This window comes from Typopeltis vanoorti, chromosome 26 (assembly GCF_054136105.1).
Source record: "Typopeltis vanoorti isolate ZY-2024b chromosome 26, IOZ_Tvanoo_1.0, whole genome shotgun sequence".
Taxonomy (NCBI): domain Eukaryota; kingdom Metazoa; phylum Arthropoda; class Arachnida; order Uropygi; family Thelyphonidae; genus Typopeltis; species Typopeltis vanoorti.
Window position 1 is genome coordinate 5,468,893 of NC_143574.1, and position 27,993 is coordinate 5,496,885.

Below are 27,993 nucleotides of genomic sequence, written 5' to 3' on the forward strand. Positions count from 1 at the left end.
GAGGGTAAGGTGGGAATAAGAAGGTATTTATGTTGAACTATAAAGCTAGTAATTATGACAGAATTAGAAAGTGTCATATCTTGAAGCAGTGCAATGGCTTGAGATGCTGCAAAGAAACAATGTCAGTTGTGAATGCGAAGTGGTCATGGATTGTTTGAGAGAAGCAGTATCAGACTGCATACTCACAGTCAGGAAAATAAATTATGTGGGGTCAGTGGTTGAGTAGGGATATAAAGTAAGAGCTGCAAAAAAAAAAAGAAAACACTGTGGAGGGAATATAAAGAAAAAAATTGATCAGCATATTCACGAGTATCCATATTGCAAGCGAGAAGGATGACTAGTATGGTAGAAAGGCCAAATTATGATTTGGTGAGAAAGATTGAGAGAAAATTAGCAAAACAGGCCAAAATAAATCCAAAAGAGTTTTTTCATTATCTAGTGAGTAGGAGGAAGAATGATTATGTAAGGATGACCTTAATCAATTCTGATGGTACTAAGGTATCAAAAGCAGAAGAAATAATTGAGTTGCTGAGTGATCACTTTGTAAGGGTGTATCAGTGAGGTAGAGATTTTACAGTTGTTGATGTGACTGAGACTGGTGTCAGAATTAAAGTAGATAAACAGGAGATGCTCAACATATTGAAAAATATCAACATAAATATAGCAGTGGGACTGGTCAGCCTGTGTGCTACATGAATGTGCAAGAGAATTGACAGTGCCTCTGGCAAAATTGTTTAATCTAAATCTCAGCTCCGTGAAGGTTCCAAGGGAGTGAAAAGAGAGTAAGATAGTACTTATTTCGTATGGGGTTCCCCCCCCCTTTCCTTCCCTGTTCCTTAGGACGGGTTGAGCCCTCCTAATGGAGGATTAAGTATGTATTTTATGACTGTAGATCCATGTGTGTTCAATACATAAAGGTGGCTTCCAAGACAGATGTATCAAATTACAGATCAATTAATATCTCGGGTTAAAGGTAAAATTCACTCACATTTTATAATATATATGAGGGAGAGCAGAATTAGATAAGGAAAATGGGTACATCATGATACCACCAGACATTATAAAAGGCATCAGACAAAGCTGCATAAAAAACTATACAAAAGGTGGAGCAAATGAGGAATGGATATGAAGCTAATGGCATGGATAGGGTGATGGTAGTGGCTGAAAGAGAATGAGGATGATTAGTGGAGTGTCTCTGTATTAAAGGCTACTCTTTAATTTGTATATTATAGATATGAGATGATTTGGGGAGGGGGGGGGGTTTCGGATATTTGCAGATGATCGAAAATGGAAAGGATATTAGTTGATATAGATATTCTGCAGGTTGATTTAAATTAATTGGCATTGTGGACAAAGGATAATGATTGTCAATTTAATGTTGGAAAGTTAAGGATATGCACTTCAGGTTGAAAAGGCTACACATTGATGATAGTTGATTGCAGGAAATTGATGAATAACAGAAGTAATATGCCTTTCTGTCTCAGAACTGATTTTAATGCGACTTTTCTGTATATCCTCATTTCCAAATGCTGACTTACAGCTTAAATATGGACTATATATAGCTCTACATTGTGTTCTGTGTTTACACTATATGATTAAATTTTGCATTTTGGATAGCTTTTCTATTGCAACTTCTCATATGCCTTTTCATCAAATCCTAAAGACAGATCCTTGTTATATTCCTATGATTTCTGAAGTATTTGTCTTGCAATAGAAATCTAATTCTGATCATCCCTGTTTGGCCTGAAACTGTCTTGTTTTATCCCAGATTTCTTTTTCACAATTTTTCTTAGCCTCCTCTCAGGTATGCTTGCATAAACCTTACTTAGAATTCTAAGTGGGAATTGCACTGTAATTCTCACATTGTGTTATTTACATTCTTTTTAAATGGATACCATAAGATCCCTACTTCAGTCATCTCAATTCAACCTTCTAAATTATGAATTTGCACCATTTTGATACTTTTTCCAGTCTCATTCATTTTTCAACATTCCTTAATAGGCTATGTGGAGATCTTCTCCTAGTTATCCTGCTTTGATCCTTAACTGACCCCATAAAACTAAATTGCAGTATTGTGCAATCCTGCATAATCCTAAACATTCAAGGAAATTATGAAGGAATAGACAGAAAAATCCTATGCACCCCCCCCCCATTATTAAATTTCTGGTGTTGTCAACAACTGATGATATGATACATCGTAATTCATATTTCTTATTTTAATATACAGTTTATTTATTTATTTAATAATGCTGTGTTTTAAAGTTTCTGAGTTCTGATTTTTTTTAGGTATCCAAATTCAGGTGTCTTACATAATTGTTGTTACCATATGGCTGCTTGCCTTTTGCCTGCATAGCTCACATGTTATCCATTCTCATCAACATGTGTGAACTTTCTGCAATGCGTCTTTGACTCCATAGAGATCTTATGTTAATACAGGGGTATCTCGCTAATCCGAACCTGTTTAGTCCGAACCCTCCAGTTATCTGAACTGCGGATTGAAAGAAAAAAAATTTTATTTATGACGTATTATTATTTTGTGTACTATTTTTTTAAAATAATTATTATTTTAACTATTATTATTTATTTTATTATTATTACAGTACAGTATAACTACGGTGATACACAAAAAGGGAAAATTCAAAACATGCATAATTTGGTTAAAAATATAAATCCAGATATTTAAATTGCTCAAACAGATATTATGGAATGGATTAAAGGTAGAACCGAAAGTGAAATCGAAATGAAATCAGATGCTGAAATTATAAATATCACGCTACAGAATGAATTAGATGATGATAAAGAACTTGAAGAAAAAAAAGTAAAACGTGAAGGCCAGCTGACAGTTTTAATATGTGTATAGAATGGGCTAAGCAGAATGATACGCCATTCCACAAAATTTTATTGCTAATGCAGCTCTGAGAAGAAGCATTCGAAAAAGTTTAGCTTCCAAGAAGCCAAAGAAAATCAGTGACTTTTTTTACAAAGAAATCAAAAAACTTTTTTTTGTGTTATTTAACATTTTTTTTTGTGTTATTTTGTGACACTTTTTTTTTGTGTTGTTTACCAGAAAGTGATATTTTTACGTAAATTAATTTATGTACTGAACTATGCAATTTTATTAAATCAGAATCCTCAACAATACAGATACATACAAACTAAATGTTTTACTAAAATAACTTGTGTGCTGTATTAATTTTTATTTTTTACATTACAGTACAGTAGCTTTTTTTCTATCTTACTTCATTTATTTACAGAATTAAATTGATGTACCATTAGAATCTGATTATTTTTGTCTTAAACGCTAGTTATTGTTGTCTCTTGGGGGGAATTCGTTAATCCAAACTTTTCGCTAATCTGAACAAGCACGGTTTTTTATTAGTTCGGATTAACGAGATACCACTGTAATAATAGTAAAATCTACAACATGAAAAAGTATTTTTTTATTTGCTGAATTAAACTGTATTTAATTTTTTCCCTTTTAATTACATAGTTTAATATGTAAACTTTTCATGATATCATTTTCTGTTTTCAGGGTTATAAAGTATATTACACTACTAGACCAAATCTTCCTACTTCAGCTTGGAATACTCAATCAGTGGACAATAATCAGCTAACTACAATCAGTGATCTGACTCCTCATACAATCTATACCATTCGTATTCAGGCTTTTACCAGTAGAGGACCAGGACCACATTCTGCTCCTGTCCAAGTAAAAACTCAACAAGGAGGTAAGTGGATATATATATTTAGACCTATCCCAGTTTAGACTTATCCTGCTGTATTCTTCTTCTTTTTTGGAATAATAATATAATCTTAAGCATTTCTAGGTTCATGTATATATGCATAATGATCAAAATTAAAATATCCCTGATTAAGGCCTTGTGGAGTGCCATTCCACAAGGCCTTAATCAATTCCAAAGAAAAAAGGAAAAAAAAAGGGTGGGTAGTTTCAAAATTCAGTGCCAGGGGGTACTATATGATATGCTGAATGTAGATGTAGTAATTTTTCTGTGTGTGTAAGAAGGAGAAAAGTGACACAAGCATAAATAACACATTTTTATTCACTTTCATTATGCATTCCCAGACTGTACTGCTCAGTGTGCTGTCCTTTCTGCTATGCCACAAACTGCATCCTTTGCACAGTGTGTTCAATGGCAGAACACAGCTGATTGGGACTGATATTGCACATGTGTTATGCTGTCTTTTAGTGCTAGCAAGTTATCAGGATAATCCCAATGAACCCTGACTCTTGGAGAAATCCAATCTTTGTAACATCATTGTGGCAACAGGTCTGACTCAGTTGAGGTAATAATTAAAAAAACACAATGCAGTCATCCTTAGCTTCCCAAAACAAATGTGGTACTAGACACTGGAGGACAACATTAGCTCAGTGCAAAATGTAACTTTGCAGATAATTTGTCAAGTGCCATTGCTTCAAGACAGTGAAAACATTGTGACAGTGGAGAGATGGAAGAACAAATTTCCTTCACTTACTAAAAATGACCTGTGATATATCAATGAGCAGATCCTAATTTATAATGACTCTGAACAATTTTGAAGGACTCACCTGAAGATATTTACACTTACACGACTCCAATCAGAGTTTACCTTTTCCCATCAGGGACATGATCATTGACTAAATCAGCAACTGGAAGTAAAATGTCAGAATGGTGATAAAGCATAAGAACTGACATTTAAAAAATTGAATGATAGTACAAAAATCAAGTGCTATATAGCTAATGTGGAAACCAGAACTCAAGACACTGCATATGGGAATGTACTCATCCCATACATCTAATGGCAAACCTCACAGAACCTTCCAGATCCACTCTCTCTCTCTATCTCTCTCACACACACACACAATATATATATAGTCCCACTTCCAACCTTAGTAACATTCATTTCCATCTCTGGTCTACAAAATCCCACCTGTTATTCTTGACAGTAACTGAAATCTCAACTTTTTCCAACACTACTCATTTCAGCCTTACCATTTACACACTCTTTGACATCATCATGTTGATTTCTGTGGACCATCAGTGTATGCTGATCTAAATATAAATAAATAAAATAACATAAAAATTTAGAAACTGTGGCCTTGAGGAAAAATAACATCAGTAGGATGGAAGTAGCAGAGATGAGAATGCTTAGGTGGATGTGCGGTGTGACCAGAAAGGATCGTCTGAGAAATGACTATGTCAGGGGACCAGTGAAAGTTACGAACTTAGGAGCGAAAATACAGGAGGCAAGGTTGAGATGGTTTGGTCACGTGATGAGGAGGGAGGACGAATATGTGGGAAGAAGGGTCATGCAGATGGATGTGCAAGGAAGGCGGAAGCGTAGGCAGCCAAAGAAGAGATGGAGGGAGCTGGTAGAAGAGGACTTGAAGATGAAGAACTTGGATGTGGTGACAGCCCAAGACAGGAAGGTGTGGAGGAGACCCATTACAAACAGTGACCCCACTTAAGTGGGAGAAGCTGCAGAAGAAGAAGAAGAAGTGTTAAAAGAGTTTGCTGTTTCAAATTACTAGTTTCTGTTGTTAATGCATTTATATTGTGTAGAAAAGCAAAATTAATTGTTTGTTTATATATATATATATATATAGTAGTCATGCATAGTTAATGTATCATTTACATGTAGTACTAATTTTTAACAAAATTACTTAATTGTAATTTAGTCTGGACAAAATTAGTATTATAGTTTAATGTTTGTATATGTTTAAAATACATTAGCTAAAAAGACTTACTTAGGTAATAGAAAATGTGAGTTTTTATTATTTTCAAGCAAAGCACTGTGAAGATAACATGTAAAGGTGGCAGTTTCCCTCACTTAATAACTGAAGCAGAAGCAGTAATGTTATATGCAAGGGAAAAGAACACAAGTAACTAGTAAACAGCTGGAGAGGACTGTTGAGTAAGGGGGGGGGAAGAGAGATGCAGATATGTTGAGATAGGAAAGAATTTTTGGAAAAAAGTGAAGGAATCTAATGGAGCCTTTAATATCTGATAAACATCGCTCTTCCTATATGAGAAACTTCATTTATCAACTTTCAGTTCCATTAGTAGCAATCTTTCAGAAAGAAAGATGTTTAGAAAGTTATTTAGTTGTTACGTTTACAAAGATAACTAGAATAACAGTTGTGGAAGAAATTTATAGGAACTGGAACTTGATAAATGAAGTTTCTCATATAGAAATAGAAATGTTTATCAGATATTAAAGGTTCCATTAGTACAGTAATGATTTGACAACTGTTTCAGAGAATAGATAACAGCAAGTTGATTTTAAAGTGTTCGATTTTTCCAACTTAGATGGAGTTAATAAGAATTACACTGATATTATTGATATATTGATTCTAACAGAAGTATCCATAACTAATGACGAAGCGACTGCTTTCCAAATTCCAGGCTTCCAACAACATAGATCATGCCACCAAACAAAAAGAGGGGGTGGAATATTAATATTTATCAAACAAAAATTAATAGCAAAAGAAACGGCCTATTAGTTTGAGCATGCTGAAACCCTTTGCCTCGAAATCACTAATACCACCAATAGACAGCATCCCATAATACTAAATGCTATTTACAGGCCACCAAACCGAAACTTGTTAAAATTCTTGCACGAACTCAATTGCTGGCTTTCACGCCAAAAAATATGCTCAACCGAATATCTAATGATAATTGGTAACATAAACATAAATATTGCAAACGAAAACCAGAATAACACTCTACAATACCTAGACATGCTATCCATGTATAATCTAATACCAACAATAACATCATGTACTAGAGAAGAAATATTCGGAAATACTATCACTGCCTCCTATCTAGATCATATAAACGTCCGAGCATCACCAAACAGTTAAACTACATCAATCATAAAGTGCAAAGTAGCAGACCATTACTTCACTGCTTTAAACCTGCACACCAAGACAATATCCATGCAATGTCCCACAGAAGAAAAGCGACAGAAAACACTAATAGATGAAGAAATAGTCAACCACGAAATAAGAAAAACAGACTGGGAACACCTGGCATCAGATTCAGCAGATATCTTATACAACAACATTAAACTCACACTGGAGGAAATATATAAGAAAGCTACAAAGAAAGTCAGAATTCGTTCAAAAACAACACAAAATCCTTGGATAACACAAAACTTAATCCTAGAAATACACAGAAAGGTCGCTTTATGGAAAGAATTAAAGCGATATCCAAATAACACAGCTTTAAAAACTGAATTTAAGATAACAAGGAATCGCCTTACAACACAAATCAGAAATGCAAAAAGAAGCTACTACAGAGCCTCTGCACGAAACAACATGAAACAAACCTGGCATCTGATCAATGAGATGCTAGATTGTGTTCCCTACACCACCACCTCCGAAACCATAAAACACAGCTTCACGAAAGACGCAAAACCTTTCCAACAACTAGCAAATGACTTTAACCAATACTTTGCAGACTCCATCCAAGAACTGCACAGAAATATTCCCCCAATCACAAAACGTGACCAACAATCAAAACAGACGTTATGGTTCCCAACCATAAAAGAAGCAGAACTTCTGTCTGCAGTACATCAAATCAAACCAAACAAAGGCCCAGGAATTGACGGTATAAGACCTAAAGATATAAAGCAACATGCAACTAGTTTAAGTCCTATCCTACTAAAATTAATAAATAAAATATTTAAACCAGGACAGATACCAAGTATGCTAAAGACAGCCATAATCACACCCATATACAAACATGGAAAAAGAAATTTAATCAGCAACATAGCAACATTACCAATTATCAATCAAATTATGGAGCAGATCATACTGAAGAAACTCACAGCATACACAGAGACCTTTCATATTATCCCCAAAACACAATATGGTTTTCAGAAAAATAAGGGAACAACATCTCTCCTGGAAGACTATACAGACTTAATTAATACCGGCTTACACAAAAACAAAATTGCCCTGGTAGTCTTTATTGATCTAACTAAAGCATTCGATACACTCACACATCAAACCTTGTTAGAAAAGCTGAGGCATGTTGGAATAGACGTGCCTCTTCACAGGTGGTTTACAAACTACCTTCAAAATAGAAAGCACGTATCGGGTCAAACCGAAGCAGAGAGCTACCAGTAACCTGTCGAGTACCACGAGGAGCTCTACTCTCCCCAACTCTATTCAACATTTACACACACGATATTAATCAGCTACCTCTCAAAGGTAAGATATTCCAATACACAGACGATACATCTATAATATCCATCCATAATAACGCAAGCATAGCCCAAACAAATATGCAACATGACATAAATCTGATCATAGACTGGCTCACGGAAAAACTCCATACACCTAAACTCAGAAATGACAAAATTAATGATATTCAGAAATCCACTGACTCGACCAGTTGATAACAAATATATAACCATCCAACATGTACTTTCCAACATAAAAAACACTCAGAACAGCAAAACCACTACAATCACTCAGGTTGAAACAATACGATACCCTGGAATTTACTTCGATGCAGATATGAACTGGAATAACCACATAAACCATCTTCACGACAAACTCCAAACAATAAGTGGCAAACTCTACATGTTAAAAGACATAGTTCCCACATGCCTAAAAACACTAATATACAAAGCACTATGCCAAAATATACTAAGATAGTGGCAAACTCTACATGTTAAAAGACATAGTTCCCACATGCCTAAAAACACTAATATACAAAGCACTATGCCAAAATATACTAAGATACGCTATAACAACGTATGCTTTCTGTGCTCCCTACAAATTAAATAGATTAATGTTGCTACAGTACAAAATGATAAAACTGATCTTTTGGGAACAAAGAGAAAATAACGACTTTATATACACTGCAATGTCAGAACACAAAATACTGACAGCAAAACATTTATGTCACTATGCAGCTTTGCTAAAACATTATTTCGATGCCAACTACAGGACAGTCAGAAATACACACTGTATAACAAGACCTCAGACAACTAATTATATCACATATAAATACAATAATCACTACAGAAAGGCCGCATGAAACTTCTACATCCCAGACATGATAAACAAATTACCTTTTGAATACAGAAACCTTACAAACTACAATAGCCTGAAAAGAGCTCTAAGGACATACTAGGAACAAGAAACACGCACCCAAAATACCATACAAACTTAATGAAACACAATATATTCGTTCAGGTTTCCAGTTCAGCGATGCATCAATGCATTCCAAGTTATTGTGTGTGTGTGTGTGTGAATTTCTCGATCATAGATTTCGTAGCTTCCCAACACAGCAAACCAATAAATAATAACCAACTGGTGTCATCCTCAGATAAGCTTACATATAAGCTTCGAGGATGAAAGCAGAGAAATTACTTCTCATCCAAGATGTATCATATGTAACCAAATGCATGTAATGTACGTATCACATGTAAACCAATGTATGTAATGTACGTATCACATGTAAACCAATGTATGTAATGTACGTATCATATGTAAACAAATGTATGTAATGTACGTATCATATGTAAACAAATGTATGTAATGTACGTATCATATGTAAACAAATGTATGTAATGTAAGTATCATATGTAAACAAATGTAAGTAATGTGTGTAATAACTGTAACAAATGTATGCAATGTAATAAAATAAATAAATAAATAAAATGTAAAATTATTAAGAGAGATCTCCAGGGAGTCAAGGATTCATCAAGGGAGGCTACATACTACCCACACCAGCTATCATACTTATTCTTGAATTCATTCACGAATGCTGCTTGTACTCACAACATCCAATGACAATCCATTCGAGTAATGCACTACCCTGTGAGAGAAAAATCTAGCCCTCACTCCCTTCTTAGCGGCATTCATTCTTAGCTTTCAAGGCTGCCCTCTTGTCCTTTCCCCACCTTCCATGAAATGAGAAATTCCATCAATTGAATTCCTGTATGACACTTTCAGAAGTTTGTAAGTCTCAATCATATCACCTCTTTTTCTCCTGTTTGCTAGTGTCTGCAGTCTACAAATTCTCAATATGTCTTCATAATCAGTATTCTACAATCCTGATATCATTTCTAACACTCTCCTTTGCACTCTCTCCAGTATATCAGAACCACAACGGAAGCCAGGAGACGAGACCTGTGCACAATAGTCCAAGTGAAGTCTTATCAAGGCCTTGTAAACAAGGTAAAATGGCATCCTTATCTTTACATGTGAATGTTTGTTTCAGCATTGGGATTGTCTTTTGAGTTGTATTTGCAGTTTGCTACCTGGCCCCTGAACTTCAACTTCCTATCTACTAACACTCTAAGATCCCTAGCCTCATCAATTTCTTCTAGCATAATCCCACCAATATAATATGACATTGGATATCCAGTCACACCCAAGTGAATGACTTTACATTTACTGACATTGAAATGACATCCATTTTCCCATGCCCACAGTTCCAGTCTATTCAAATCATTCTGCATATCAGAACATTCCTGATTGCCCTACCTATCTTTGCATCATCATCAGCAAATAGCTTATGTTGCTTGCTGAATCCTTCCCAATATCATTAATGTATAGATTGAATAAGTAGACCAAGCACTGATCCTTGTGGTACATCACTTGTTGCCTTAAACCTTGCAGACTCACATCCCACATACACCACTTTTTTTGATCTGTCAGTCAGCCATCCTCTTATCCATGCTAATATTCTATAACCCAAACCCATATTCTCTAATTTATGCAACAGTCTGCTATGCTATATTCTGTCAAAAGCCTTAGCAAAATACAAGAGTATTATGGTGTATCCATTCCCCTTGTTTAGTTCAGTGGTAACATTGTTATAGAATGTGAGCAAGTTGCTAAAACATGACCTTCCCTTAGTAAACCCATGTTGCTCATTGCAAAGTAGAGATTCACTGACAACCCATTTCTTAATATGCACTCTAACCAATTTTTCCAAAATCTTCACCATCACTCCTAAGATACTAATTGGTCGATAGTTGGATACATTGGTTTTTGCACCACCCATGTGCAATGGAATTACCCTACATTCTTTCCATTCCTGTGGAATCTTTCCTGTTCTGAGACTCATATTAAACGGCCTGGTCAAAGGAATGGCCAGTTCAGCTGAACACTCTTTTAGCACACATGCTGATATCTCATCAGTCCCTATTGCTGAATTCTTATTCAATTTGTGCAACAGCCGTAATACTTTGGCCTCACATAACTGCATTTCTTCATCCAGTGAAGAGGTAACAGTGAACTCAATGTTGCGTTCACCAGGTTGATAGCTTTTAACAAAATGGGCACTCATTAGTTGCACAACCTCTTTTGCGTCTGTAACCCTCATGCCATCTGCATTTAGAAGAGTTTCCTTCATTCTTTCTTTTACTTGCAGCATATTGATAGAATTCTTGTGGGTTGTCTTTAGCACGCAGAGCCACTTTCTTTTCATACTCAGACTTTGCTTTCTGTACAACAGTTGTGACTATTCTAGCCTGCTGCTTATAACTTTCATAACAAATACCATATCATCCTTTTCTTACGAATCTCTTACTTTATACAATTACACATCCATTTGACTCCTACTCTCTTTATTCTTTGAACTCTTGGGACACATTCTGATATCGCATCATTTTAGTATTGTTTAAATGCTTCCCATTCAGCAACCGATCCCATTCCACTGAACTCAGTTGGTCGTAATTTCCCGCTTTGTAGTTCAGTATGTAACTTTTTCTGAATGGAACATTCATAAACTTAGTCACTTCCCAAGTGAGTAACACATGATCACTGTAACCAACCGGATGCAGAATAGTTATGTCGTTAACTGAAATGCCCTCTGACACTATAATCAAATCTATCTCTCTTTGACCTCGAGTTCCTTCTATCATATGCTGCTTGAGAAAGTTTTCCTTTCAACAGCTCAATAAACGCATTTTCATTCTTCTCATTAGATTCTACTGCTACCCAATCAATATTTGGATGATTAAAGTCTCCCAGTATGATTACTCTTTTTGCGCTCATCTTTTCTATTTGGCGATGCATTTCTTCATAACTAGCAACCAATCCACCAGGTCTGTAACAACACCCCACTATGTAATTGATCTTCTTGGATTCTACCTCACACCAGATGGCTTCAAACTCATTGCCACATGAAATACTGTTAGTAGAAGTACTACAATCATAGGTCTCAACTCTAACTGGATTCAAGTCATCCGACATCATTAGCAGTATACCCCCCCATCCTTTCTATCTTTCCTAAAAATAGTGTACCCATTGCACTCGATACCAGATAGTACATCTGATTCTGATAGCCAGGATTCACTAATGCCTACAATCTGAGGTCCTAAGGCAACAAACTCTACCTGCATGTTCTTTTGTATACTCTCATAGTTATCTCATAATTATCATAGAAATATGATACCACTCGCAGCCTATATTACAAAAGGTGCAATCAATTATCAGGATTTAATAAATAATAATTAATTAATTTTATTCTTGAGAGACACTTGTGACATGAAATTAAGAATGATCAACACTTTAGCACAAGAATATTTTAATATTTGCCAAATATTTCAGTCTGAAATTAACAGACTATCATCAGTGACTTGATAGGTACAGTTTTTACAGAAGAATCGTGTGATGTTACATTGCTAAGCACTAAAGGGAGGTAAATTTCATCAGTGTGATGAATAAATTATAGGTATCAAGTCACAATTTCATACAATAATCTTAATTTATAAATACAATTAAAGATAACATTAGACTAATGTAAGAATTAGGTCTCAATTGAAAAAAAAAATTTTTTTTAGTGTGTTATCTGGATTAAATTTTCCCATATTTTTGACAAGGATAGGCAATCATTTCGATTCGAGTTAGGGCGTTGAAGCAAGGCCTCAGCACTCTCTTTGAATAGGCGATCGAATTTATAACGACATCCGTGTAGAAGGCGAGTCCTGGACTAGGTTTTATGGTCTGCCAAAAATTCACAAGACAGACAGACATTCCTCTACATCTTATAGTTGACTGTATTGATTCACCTACTTACCACGTAGCCAACTATTTAGTGAAATTATTAAAATCACATATAGGCAAATCACACTCTTTTTTTGAAAAACTCTTCTGATTTCTTAAACAAATTAAAAAATATCTCATTACAACCTACTGATCTTATGGTGAGCTTCGATGTAGAATCTCTGTTCATGAATATACTTCTCATAGAGACTTTACATTTACTTGCTGACATCTTCCTACAAGATATCGTAAAATTATTCGATTTCGTGATGCACTCTGGATATTTTTTGTGTCAAAACAAATTCTACAACCAAGTAAAAGGAACGGCCATGGGAAGTCCACTTTCACTTGCTTTAGCCAACTTTTATTTGGAGCATCTAGAAAACATCCTTTTTTCATCTATATATGCTCAACCTTCCTTTTGGGTTAGATATACAGACGGCATTTTTTCAGTATGGCCTCACAACAGAGATTCCTTACCTTCCTTTTTAGCCAAAATCAATTCTTTACACCCTCATGTCAAGTTTACCATGGAGATTGAAAAAGACAAGTTATCCTTTTTAGACATCCTTCTCATCCGCTCACCTTCAGCTATTCTGACAACAACAGTTTACAAAAATCCTACTTTTGCTGGACGCTACATTCTCAGACAATCCGCCCATCATGCTTATCAAAAAACAGGAATCGTAAAATGTTTAATTTGCTCAACTCCCCCACGAATTACAGAAAAAACTTTCCACTATCAAACATTACATGAAATTAAATGGATTCTCTAAAAAGACTACACAACATCTGTTCGATTCCTACAATCCAATCTAGAGCAACAAAGAATCATACGTCGAGTTCCATTCCATATACAGGGGGTCCGCGACATGCATCATTTCAACTTTACGATGGTAATCCCATAAATAATTAAAAATATAAATTTCAACTTGAAGCAGCGCGACGTAAAATTCAAACGTCATGGGCAAACTTGTTTGTGAGCATGGTGGAAGAATACGCCATTACACGTCGTTTGTTTGGGAGAGGTGGCGTCACTTGGGTACCACGTGCATTGTTTACATCTGCTCTCTCACTTTTGTGTTTGTGTTTTTTTGTGACTTTTTACCCTTCAAGATGGCTCCCAAATGTAAGGCAGACTCTTCTGATTGCAGTGTGTTGAAGAAAAGAAAAGCCATTACATTAGAAGTGAAATTAGACATTATTAAAAAGGGCAAAAAAGGGAGAAATGCCAACGAACATTGGCCACGCGTTGAACTTAAGTCATACCACAGTCGGGACTATTATCAAGGATAAAGTTTGCATCCTCGAACACGTGAAAGGATTGGCCCCCATGAAATCAACTGTGATTACGAAAAAATGTAGTAGGCTCATGATTGAGATGGAAAGGCTTCTTGTTCTTTGGCTGGAAGACCAGCATCAATGCCGTATCCCAATTAGCTTCATGTTAATTCAAGAAAAGGCAAAAAGATTGTTTTATGTTTGTTTTTTTATTACAGTTTGATTTTTGTTATTTTTCTGTACTATACAGTAATTATGTTCTCCCCTTCATTTTCCTATGACCTAGTTCTGTTTCTTGATATATACGTATAACTTTAGGGTATTTTAGGTTAGGTAAGTAAATTAGGCTATGGTAATTCCGACTTGCATTGAAAATCGCCTTACGTCGGTCCGTAGGAACAGATCTCCGATGTAACAAGAGGACCACCTGTATTTTGGTTATGAAATTCCATTCTGAAATTTCAGAACCAATTTCAAGAATTCTGAAGAAATATGATTTAACAGCCACTTATATCCCTATTAATAAAATATCCACCTATTTCTTCTCTTCTAAAGATAAAGCCTAACTATGTTGCTGCCTGGTGTATATCAAGTTCCGTGTGACTGCAATATGTCATACTTTGGATAAATCGGATGCTAGAAAAAAGAATACAAGAACATCAGTCCTACATTCTTCACAATAAAACCGATAAGTCTGGATTGGTGCAACACGGGATAGAGGCAAGCCACAACATTCTCTGGTCCAGGACTCTCCTTCTACACAGATGTCGCTCTAAATTCAAATGCCTTTTCAAAGAGAGTGCTGAGGCAATGTAACATCACGCGGCTCATTCTACTTTTGAATGATCAGTTGTTTGCATTCCACCTCTGTAAAAACTGTTCCTATCAAGCCACTGGTGATAGTCTGTTAATTTCAGACTGAAATATTTGGCAAATATTAAAATATTCTTGTGCTAAAGTGTTGATAATTCTTAATAATAAATTAAGCTGTTTACAAATAATAATAATAATAAGAGTTAAACATTTTATAATGGTGCAGTCAACAGGATCAGGATATTATAAATCATGATATAAATATCTTAAAAGTATAAACTTTTTACATCTCCATACCATTCATTCTTCAGTGGATTTAGATAACCTTGCCAAAATCAATACTAGCAATACACCATTTTGCCTTATTTCCCACAAAACAGAACTATTTTCTTCCAGTCATACTTTTGACAACACCCAGATCTCTAGACTAGATGAGGTTTCTGAGAATTACCTAACATCAGATTTCTTTATTGGCATAAACACAATTATTGCTGAAGTTAAATCAGATCTGTGCTTTTAACCTTAGGGGTTTTTAGGGGCACCACCAACTATGTTTGAACATAGTAGACAGTACAGACAAGATCAGTTAGGTTGATTTAAATCCATCTCTCACCAGCTCACTAATTTCCCTTTCTCCCCCTACTTTCCAACTTTATGTTCAGTTTCAAGTGTTTCCATCTTGTACTTTATCAGAATTGGCATCAATAATTCCCCAAAGTTCTGATATAACCACAAAAAAGAACATATCTTAAAACGCTTTAATCCCCATGTTTCATCAAATTGTAATAATTTGTACTTTTTTCTTTTGACTACTATTTCCATTAACAACCACTTCAGTTTTGCTCAATCTAGTCTCTGATCCTTCACTTCACCTCTTGCTTCCTCTGGTCTCTTGCTCATATCACTCATTGCATTTCCTTCTAGCAACAGCCTCTCCAGTTGAATACACCAAATTCATTTAAATTTAATCTGTCACTTTTGTACAAACCATCCTTTCCTCATATGCATCTCACATTTGCAAACTGCACTCCCTTCTCTTCACACAGCTCTGTCAACAATATGTTATAACCAAAGCCGGTAAAGGTTGGTCGATTGGTAGAGCCTCTGCTACTAATGGCTCAGTTAAGTAAGTTTGAGCGCGGTTAGTAGTTGGAAGGGGACCAATCGTTCGATGCTGTCGGCACACTCTCCCTCGATGAGTCTTTGGACTCCCTGGAGGTGTCAAAAATAATAATAATAATAATAAAAGATAAAGGTGATGTAACTAATATAATGGATCAAACATGATCAAACAGTCTTCTAAAAGACTACATACCAGGTTATAGATCATGATCCCATTAAGTCCTGAAAGGAAAAAAAGTGTATAGATTATTAAAAAGAAGTTACATCTTGTCCTAAAGAAATTACAATAATACCAAAACCTTATCATGATAAACCCTCTCAATATATGGGTCCCCAAAAATTCACAAACAGTGCCTGTCTCCCTTTGTCCAATAGTTGATGCCATAGACAGCCTCCACCTACAAGCTTACCAAACAATTAGCAAAATCACTTTTGCAACTCTTTCCCTTTTTCATTCACCTTAAAGCTCTATTCAGATATTGTGATCAACTTTGATATTATTTTATTGTTTATCAGTGTACCAGTGGCAGAAACTCTTGACCTTATTAAATTGCATTTCTTTCCTGACATATTTGAATAATTCAAATTAACTATACATTCAGGTTATTTTTAATGGAATGGTAAAAATATGCAAACTTTTAGATGGGACTGCAATGGTTCTTCACTTATACACCCCCTCATCCCCTACTACCAATTTCTGTATGGATTCTCTGGAAAACCAAGCACTTAACATTGCCACACACAAAGCAAGTCTGGCTGCACTAGGTAGATGATGTGTTTGTGAGTTGGTCTCATGTCCCTAGACACATCCAATACATTTGTAGTGCATTTATGCAACCAACATCCAAAAAAAACTCTTTGTCACAGAAAAAGGAATAAATAATTTTCTTTTGTAGACACAAGATATACTAGTTCTGTGATAACCAGATGGTTCTATGGTTCTTTATTCTTTTCTGTTTATAGGAAAGACACACTGGAAGGTGCTTACATAAGCAATTGCACCACCATTCTCTAACAGTATGACATCCTCAAAACATTTACTCAGAGAGCCAGAGATTTGTTCTAAAGACACAGTCCTTGCTACAGAACCTGGTTATCTTCACAATATTTTTTTTAACAAGGGACTGTAACACACATAAAATATTCAAAATACTATATATTTCCTTATTCCTCCCAGACCTGACAAACAAAATAACAACAAAACTATTCTCATTCCTGTATCCAGCTTATACATCAAAAGAGATGGCTAAAGTTCTTCATAAATATAATCTTAATGCCACATTCAAACCATACATCCAGTTATGAGCCTTTGTTTATTCTCTGAAGGATTAACATCTGTGAGTTAATGCAACTCGCTCTTGAAGAACATGAAACCTATATTTGCAATCATATGTAGGCAAGCCAGGACTAGCAGACAATATTCTAGTTGCTCTTTCACACAGTATTAAATGGAAGAAAATGTCTGTGACTCACAGAAGTTGCTATAAGTCTGCAAGACTATTTGTACAATCGATACCAGCTATTAAACAATTCCCTAACCTCAATAAGTTTGGCTGCATTAATATTAATTTGCCTAAGAACTTTGAAACAATCATTCTAAGACTGCACATAGCTGGACTTCTCTGAATTAACTTAGAGTTTTTTTTTTTTTTTTAATCTGGCTTCTAGAGTACACCTAGAACATCAGTTCCTTTTGGTTACAATTTGAATTGTTTCTCCAACAATCTAATGGATATTGTATGTTTTTACCACAGTTGTAACTTGTGCTCTGAAGATGCAAGTTTGAAGTCCACCAAATTCTAGTAATTCAATAAATAAATTATTTATTTTGTTCATCTGTTGTTATACCACAAAGCACTATCATGAGTAATACAGGCATTGGGTTTGAGGCTGTTTGGTATGAGGAGAGCTTAATAGAACAAGCATGCATATTTGCATGCTGCTGATGCTATGGGACATCCATCTGAAGAAAATGATGCACTGAATAGAGAGAGAAAAACTTTTGGATATAAGTAGGACTATCATTATCACAGAAGAGAATGCATGCAGGATAAAGGGAATTTATATAATGACTGATGAATAACTACTTTAAGCAGCATGTGATGGAAGGGGTTTGGAGCATGAGAACAATTAAATCTATTAATACTCTAAATTTAATAAATATTAAATCTATTAATACATATTAATGGGTGGTGGATGGATTCGATGGTAGTAGTGTTGTAGTAGGAGAATTAAGTAGTAAGTTTGCACCTGAAGTATCTTCAGGACTGAGGCAACTATGGTAAAGTTGGACCAAGCTCTCATCACTCCTTGTCTTAGTATCTCCCATAATGCAAAGCACATCTCCTTTCAGACATGTATAATGCTATGCATTAAGGGAAGGGGCACTACCCAGACTGGTTTCGACCTTTATTGAGGTCTAATCAGTGGGAGCCAGACCCAGAGGTGGTGATACTAAGTTGGAAGCAATAGAGAAGTCATATTTACCTATACGAGTTGCCAAAAGGTGTCTCACCTTATTATTAAATTACTCTGGATTTAGAGAAAGATGTTGGAAGTTTTTTCACTTGGTTAGACTATAATAAATTTAGTTTAATATCACCACCTTTGGGTAGAACTGGCAGCTAAACTGGAAAGTTGGAGGAAAGTACTGAAAGAGAGAGGTATGAGACTTAGCAGAAGTAAGAAAGAGTATATGTGTTGCAAAGTGGATGACAGCCAGGAGACAGATCTGGTGCTGGAAGGAAATGTCATCAGGAAGGTCAGTGACTTTAGATACTTAGGATCAACAATGAAAGAGGATGGTGAGGCTGAGAAGTAAGTGGGATGCAGGATACAAGCAGGATGGAGGAACTGGAGAGAGATGGCTGGAGTACTATGCAATAAGAGGGTGCCGATCAATCTAAAAGGCAAAATCTACAGGACAGTAGTGAGACCAGCTATGACATATGCTGTGGAAACTGTGACCCTGAGGAAAAATAACATCAGCAGGATGGAGGTAGCGGAGATGAGAATGCTTAGGTGGATGTGCGGTGTGACCAGAAAGAATCATCTGAGAAATGACTATGTAAGGGGAATGGTGTAAGTTATGAACTTAGGAGCAAAGATACAGGAGGCAAGGTTGAGATGGTTTAGTCATGTGATGAGGAAGGAGGAAGAGTATGTGGGAAGAAAGGTCATGCAGATGGATGTGCTTGGGAGGAGGAAGCATGGATGGCCAAAAAAGAGATGGAGGGAGATGGTGGAGGAGGACTTGAGGATGAAGAACTTGGATGTGGCTACAGCCCAAGACAGGAGGTTGTGGAGGAGACTCACCACACACAGTGACCCTACTTAAGTGGGAAAAGCTGCAGAAGAAGAAGTAATGGATCACCACCTTTGGGTAGTGGCCCTTCCCTTAATGCATAGCATTATAAATGTCTACAAGGAGATGTGTTTTGAATACTAAGACAAGGAGTGACTTGGCTTTATCGTGAATTTCTGCATCAAGGAAACATGATTTTGTCATCTTTTCGTTAAGTACTCCTCTGATCATTGAGTCTCCAGACATAATTTTCTCTCTAACTTGTTTTTCTTGCTTGTTCAATCAGTTTTATTATTATTCCTTTGGATCACCTTCTTTTTTTTTTTTTTTTTTCAAACCTGCTTAATTCTTGCCATTTCTGTAATTTTTCAATTTCACGCTTTGTCATATGAAGGGTAACATTTAAGCACATTATTTTTCTATTAATATCCATTTTGTTCTCTATTTCCATAGCCACATGCTCGACATTAATAGCATTAACAGGTGTTTGTTGCATTCTTGTCACCTAACAGACACTCACTTTTGAAACACTTAATAAATACTCTCTCTCTCTCTCTCTCTCTCTAGTTTCAATTTCCTATATTCTTTAATTTTCTCAACAAGTACATTTCACACACACTGCACCGAATAATATCTCGCAAATAAATAAAATAAATAATTATTTATTTATTGAATTACTAGAATTTGGTGGACTTCGAACAAAACTGGACCTTCAGAGCACAAATTACAACTTTGGCAAAATCATGCAACATCCATTAGATTGTTGAAGACACACTTCAACAATAGAGTTTCTTTCTATAACAGAGATGACTGTTATGCCTCAGTTTGGTTAACATGATCTTGAAGTTTTGACAGGATTAGTGCCATGGCATGAGAAACTGATAACAGAATCAGCGGTGCATGGAAAGTAACCAAAGAATGTCTGAACAAAACTATGTTTGACTATCCTCAGAATCTGGGGAATAAATTAGGTGAATAACACTTTAAACTAGCAGCTACATAAAAATAATATTGTGGATCCAGTATTGTGAGAAGGGTGATTATGAGGCTTGTAAGCAGCATAAAAAGCAGTCCAATAGAGTGATGGGCATGGTGAATAAGGTGAAATCAAATTATGAAAAGACATTATCTAATCTAAACAGACCAAGGGAATTTTTTTTTTCTTTTATTTTTTATGCCAATAAAATTGAGTACGGAAGAATAACCTTAGGAAATGCAAATAGTTGAAAGTGGCAGATGCACTTTGAAATAGCTAAATTGTTAAGCATTCATTTTAGTAAAGTATACATTCCAGGTAGCCATTAGCTATCTGGATACCAAGAGAGAAATGGATGAAGGAAAGCAATAAATGATTTAGAATTATTAAAGCTATTTTAAGAGCTTATTTAAACACAGCAGTGGGGCTGGATAACATTAGGTTTGAGACTGTTTAGTATGAGAATATCTTAATAGAACAAGCTGCATACTTGCTGCTTGTATTAAGCATGTTCTGAATTACCCTTTGTTTTTTAGCTTCATTGTCTGTTATATATGTGAACCCTAGTGAAACCTTCAAGGAATTATCAAGGTATTGGAGAGGGTAGTTAGGAATTACATCCAAAGGTGAATATATAAAACTGTTAGGAATTACATCCAAAGGTGAATATATAAAACTGTGATCCTCTAGAACAACATCATTTTACTTAAGGGTGATCCTTCTTTAACATTCTGATCATGTACTGTAATAAAATGACAGTATAACTTAATAAGGAGAATGGATATACCATGATTTTTTAGATTTTGCCAAAACATTTGATTTTGCATATTTGTTGTAGAAGCTCAATGGGAAGGATATGCTAAATAACTTGTGACATGGATAGGAGAGTGGTTAAACAACAGGTATCAGAAAAGCGATGTATGGAAGTGCTGAGCTTCAGAGAAGAAGAGTGACCAGTGGTGTGCCTATACCAGTGATGTTTAAGTTGTGTTAATGATTTGAGCTAAAGGGCAATATCTAGTGTATTTGTTGATTTCATTCTTTAGACCATGCTAAGTTAAGTAGTTATTTGTTGATGTACAGAATTCCTGCAGTTGGACACATGAAATGACCAATTCTGTAGATAAATAGTAATAAGTACTAGTTTAATGTTGCTGAGTACAATTATTCATTTTTGACTGAGGATGTTGTAATCTGAGTATTATATAATGGGAATTTTCTGCACATAGTCAAGTCAGTGAAGCTTGAGACACTTGGAGACTACTCATCTGGACTACAGTGCACAAATATGGTCACCTGAGCTCTGGTAAGACCGTGATACAATGGAAAAGATCCTGCAGGTAACGCATGATGACTGGCTTATAGAATTGCACATATACAGGCAGATTTAAAGAAAGTTAACCTTGTGGTATAAATAAAAAAAGAGATTGTTCATCTTATTGATAGTGGAGTAGAACTTTGTGTCCTCACTTGAAATTGAATATGGGTATAGTTGGGAATTGTGTGAGATCAGGATCTTCTTATGGTGTGTACTCTGTAAATGCATGCATTCATATGTGTGTGCAATGGGCTACCATTAGAAGCTGCAAGTGCATATTCAAGAAAATGTATGATAGTAATTTAGGCATAAATCACCTAAAATTGCTCTCGCTTACTGAGTCCTTGGAATCTCTGGAGTAGCTATAATAATAATAATAACAAACATACTGAAATTGTCTTTAAAAATTTGTAGTAGAAGGCAGATTTAATAATAGGAACTGGTTTAATAGGAATAATAGGTTTTCTGTTATATACTTGGTTTTATCATTATAAGTACTATGTTTCTAATTTAAATATGTACACAAATTCACATCTATATCAAGAAAAAAGATAAGAAATAAGAAAGGTCTTATTAGCCACACTATTGTCGATAGTGATATCATCATGCTGTTCCAGGATGTGAAATATATAGAAGAATTTGAAATAGGAAAAGGAATGTTTTATTTAAAAGAAAAATACATATAAAAGCTTTAAAAATAATGAAATTAAATCAACTCTAATGAGTGAACTGTAGACTCAAATATATGTATATTATTTATTGGGGAAGAAAATGAAAAAGTTTGAAAACAAGAACAGTACCTTCAAGTCCCACTGGTAGAATCTGAAGAAAATGTTAACATGCCACTCTGATTTAGCCAGAGTGGCATGTGGTGATCACGACGGTTTACAAGAGCTGAAAATTTAGAACTTGATGGTACAATCAAGAGGTCAAAAGAAGCAATGTGAGAAAATAAGAAATTTTATATAAAGTTCTTGGCAAGTAAAATCACAGTGCACTCTGAGTGCATACAGATAAAAAAAGTAAGAAAGCAAAACGCTGTGTAAAATTAGTTATGGGAAGACATTGGAAAAAGAGTATCAATGATAAAATCATGATGGCAGCTGAATGTTCTGTAGGTTATTAAGAAAACTTTAAAAAATTGAAGAAAGAGTACTTTTAAAGGAATTGGAGATGATGAGGGTAATAATAATATGGTGAAGATATTCTGATCTCTAGAATAATTACTTTAAAAAAAAAAGTATTAATTGAAATATGCATTGCCGGAGTAGTGGTAGGAAATATCCAGTAGGAATACAGGTATGGGTATTTAGTATTGGAAGTAGAAAAAAAAAAGCTACCTGTAATATGAAATGTGAAAACAGCTGAGTATAGATGATATTCACTCTGAAATTCTTAAATAAGGACTCTAGTGGCTATACATAACCTAATTAGAAGAAACACACGTATAAACCACAGTGAAAATTATTTAATTGTAAATATTTCGTCCTAAGTATCTTAGGACATCATCAGTACAGTATTTAAACAAAAATTAGGAATAACATACAGTTAGGGCGCATGATTACAATAGAATCTCATGAAAACGTGCATAACGTGCTAAAGTAGTACAAAAAAAAAAAAAAAAAAAAAAAAACGTTAATTATTTAACACAGTTTTGTATGATAATTTCCCATACTTTAGGAATAGTAAGAACATCGTTGCGGTTTAGGTTTGGTCTGTGTAGTAGGGCTTCAGAACTTTCTTTGTATAAACGTTCATGTTTAAATAAAGATCTATGTAAAAGTTTAGCCTTTTCCCAATGGATCCTATGGTTATCCTTTTCCCAATGGATCCTAAAATTCCGTCTGATATAGTTGAATTGTTCAAGTTTGTTATTGCATCAGGTTACTTTACTTGGAAAGGTCAAATTTACAAGCAAGAGGAAGGAACAGCAATGGGATCTCCTTTATCACCAAACCTAGCAAATTTGTTTCTAGAACACCTTGAGGAAAAAATATTCACTTTTGAACCCAAACCAAAAATTTGGCTAAGATATGTCGATGACGTATTTGCAGTATGGAATCATCCCGAACCTGAATTACAACTGTTTCTAGATAAAATTAACCTTCTTCATCATCGCATCAACTTTACGTTAGAAAAAGAATCTCCACAGGGTATCTCTTTTTTGGATTTACACTTCAAAAGAAAAGAAGACTGTTCCATCGCCACTTCCGTCTTTCGCAAGCCTACATTCTCAGGTCGCTACATTCACAATTCTTCTGCTCATCATCCATGTCAGAAATCTGGCATTATTAAATCACTAGTTTCCAGAGCACACAAATTCTGCTCCTCTGAAGAATCTTTAAACCAGGAATTAGAAGTTATCAAAAATACAGCCATCCCAAATGGATATAATCCCAAAACAACTCAAAAAATCATCAGTCACTTCTGCATACATCAAACCAGACAGGAAGAAGTGCATAGGATTCCCATACCTTACGTTAAAGGCATCTCAGAACGTCTTTCTAAAATTATGAAGAAATACAATTTTGCCACTACTTACAAACCTATCAACCAAATTTACAACTTATTACCTTCTCCTAAGGACAAATTCTCACCCTTGATGTTACCTGGTGTTTATGAGATTCTATGCTCATGCAAATTATCTTACTTTTGACAGACAGATAGGTCTGTTCAGAAACGCATCTCGGAACATCAAGACCACATTCGTCTTCTTAAACCGCAGAAATCTGGCCTCTCTCAACACGGAATTGAAAATCCAAACCATAGGATCCATTGGGAAAAGGCTAAACTTTTACATAGATCTTTATTTAAACATGAACATTTATACAAAGAAAGTTCTGAAGCCCTACTACACAGACCAAACCTAAACCGCAACGACGTTCTTACTATTCCTAAAGTATGGGAAATTATCATACAAAACTGTGTTAAATAATTAACGTTTTTTTTTTTTTTTTTTTTTTTTTGTACTACTTTAGCACGTTATGCACGTTTTCATGAGATTCTATTGTAAGCATGCACCCTAACTGTATGTTATTCCTAATTTTTGTTTAAATACTGTACTGATGATGTCCTGAGATACTTAGGATGAAATATTTACAATTAAATAATTTTCACTGTGGTTTATACGTGTGTTTCTTCTAATTATGAACGCACCACAGGTTTCGTTATTTAAAAAAGTTTCATTCCTTCACGGGGAAATGACAGCGCAGAAGACAAACTTACTAGGAAAACTGCAACTAAAACAGGGTAAGCTACGAGCTAGAATATCTTTTTTTAAAAAAGTGCAGACGTGATAATCTTATTCCAACCTTTGCAAAACTGAAAGAAACCATCAAATCTCCAGGCGCCCATAAAATCTATCAAAAAGCAAGTCATTCCTTACTACTCAATCAGTTACGAGTGTCTAAGCATGAACTAGCAACAAACAATTTAAATATTACAGAACTAGAAACAGATTTGTCAAATACGTTAAATCAAGAATTGCTACAATTAATTATAACTGTCTCAAAGAATTCGGGAAAAAAAGCTTTTGATAAAAGCAATAGTGCTCTACATATTAAATACCTTAATCTATTAAATCGATCAAAAAAGATCACTAACAAATTACCAACGGAAAAATGGGTAGTCAATTTATCTAACCGTCAACTAACAAAAGATGAATTAAATGTTCTAGCAAGAGGCCATAAATTTGCGATTTCACCAAAGTGTTTCCCATATTTAGACTTTATACATAATATAGAAAGAAACATCAAGCATCTCTCCAGTATTGAAGCCAACAAACTTCGTTTCGAAGTAGCTAAAGTGATCTACAATGCCAAACCTTCAGAATTAAATATCCCACCGTCGGAATTGAAAGCTATTATTTCCTTAAAACGTAACAAAAATTTAATCATTACTAGAGCTGATAAAGGAAATACCACTGTGGTTCTTGATACCAATTCATATGACCGAAAAATTAATTTACTTCTTCGAGATCGTAATACTTACTCCAAATTGGATTTTGATCCTACGAATCATCAACTCAGAAAATTAAATAAGCTACTTAATGAAACTTCCTCCTTAGATGAAGAAACAATCAAAAAACGTAAGACATACCATGCAAGACCTCCTAGTATTTATGGCTTACCTAAGCTACACAAAACTAATGTTCCACTTAGACCTGTCGTAGACTGTATCGGCTGTCCAACGTACAAATTATCAAGATTCTTATCTAACCTTCTCCGCCCTCACATAGGCCACTCAGTCTCTTCAATCAAAAATTCTACTGAGTTTCACACAAAAATTAAAGACATTCAACTATCAAAAACTGGCTTGTTAATCAGCTTCGACATTGTCTCCCTCTTCACTAACATGCCCCATAAAGAAACAAGAGAATTACTAACTCAAAAATTTCCGTCTGATATAGTTGAATTGTTCAAGTTTGTTATTGCATCAGGTTACTTCACCTGGAAAGGTCAAATTTACAAGCAAGAGGAAGGAACAGCAATGGGATCTCCTTTATCACCAAACCTAGCAAATTTGTTTCTAGAACACCTTGAGGAAAAAATATTCACTTTTGAACCCAAACCAAAAATTTGGCTAAGATATGTCGATGACGTACTTGCAGTATGGAATCATCCCGAACCTGAATTACAACTGTTTCTAGATAAAATTAACCTTCTTCATCATCGCATCAACTTTACATTAGAAAAAGAATCTCCACAGGGTATCTCTTTTTTGGATTTACACATCAAAAGAAAAGAAGACGGTTCCATCGCCACTTCCGTCTTTCACAAGCCTACATTCTCAGGTCGCTACATTCACAATTCTTCTGCTCATCATCCATGTCAGAAATCTGGCATTATTAAATCACTAGTTTCCAGAGCGCACAAATTCTGCTCCTCTGAAGAATCTTTAAACCAGGAATTAGAAGTATCAAAAATACAGCCATCCTAAATGGATATAATCCCAAAACAACTCAAAAAATCATCGGTCACTTCTGCATACATCAAACCAGACAGGAAGAAGTGCATAGGATTCCCATACCTTACGTTAAAGGCATCTTAGAACGTCTTTCTAAAATTATGAAGAAATACAATTTTGCCACTACTTACAAACCTATCAACCAAATTTACAACTTATTACCTTCTCCTAAGGACAAATTCTCACCCTTGATGTTACCTGGTGTTTATGAGATTCCATGCCCATGCAAATTATCTTACTTTGGACAGACAGGTAGGTCTGTTCAGAAACGCATCTCGGAACATCAAGACCACATTCGTCTTCTTAAACCGCAGAAATCTGGCCTCTCTCAACATGGAATTGAAAATCCAAACCATAGGATCCATTGGGAAAAGGCTAAACTTTTACATAGATCTTTATTTAAACATGAACGTTTATACAAAGAAAGTTCTGAAGCCCTACTACACAGACCAAACCTAAACCGCAACGACGTTCTTACTATTCCTAAAGTATGGGAAATTATCATACAAAACTGTGTTAAATAATTAACATTTTTTTTTTTTTTTTTTTTTTGTACTGCTTTAGCACGTTATGCACGTTTTCATGAGATTCTATTGTAATCATGCGCCCTAACTGTATGTTATTCCTAATTTTTGTTTAAATACTGTACTGATGATGTCCTAAGATACTTAGGATGAAATATTTACAATTAAATAATTTTCACTGTGGTTTATACATGTGTTTCTTCTAATTATGAACGCACCACAGGTTTCGTTATTTTAAAAAAAAAATAAAATAATAAAAAAAATACATAACCTAGAAGGTTTAGTTCTAGTTGATTAGTTTTTAGCTTTAATAGTACCTATACATAAAATGTGAGAATTAAAGGAAAACATTTTATTGTTGAGTGTTCTGTAACATTTTTGCAGGCATACTTGAGAAGAGATTAAAAAAAAAAATTGTCGAAGAGAAAGTTGCACAAGAAACTGGATTTTGGAGCAGTGGGGATTTTCAATACACGAATTTGATTTATGACAAAATTTCAAAATCAGAAGCTACTACTACAATGATACTAATTTGTGCTTATGATCCCAAAAGAAAAGTAGAGGATCTCTCATTAGAAAGGATATCTGGTATGAAGAACTACAAGCTGGTCCTAACTGGAGATTTTGAACAAAATAACTGGAAATCAATACCAGACATAGAAATGTTTTGTGAAAATT

At 35.0% G+C, this 27,993-nt stretch overlaps 1 protein-coding gene across 4 annotated transcripts in view; it reads left to right on the plus strand.

The window, feature by feature from the left end:
- The window catches only part of LOC150092284 (tyrosine-protein phosphatase Lar-like), a 1,042,795-nt gene that overhangs the window by 518,423 nt on the left and 496,379 nt on the right, over positions 1-27,993 (plus strand). For all 4 annotated transcript variants that reach the window (XM_090415047.1, XM_090415048.1, XM_090415049.1 and 1 more), the window contains exon 11: positions 3,533-3,728. In XM_090415047.1, the coding sequence (XP_090271173.1) occupies positions 3,533-3,728 (196 nt within the window). The remainder of the gene's footprint in view (positions 1-3,532; positions 3,729-27,993) is intronic.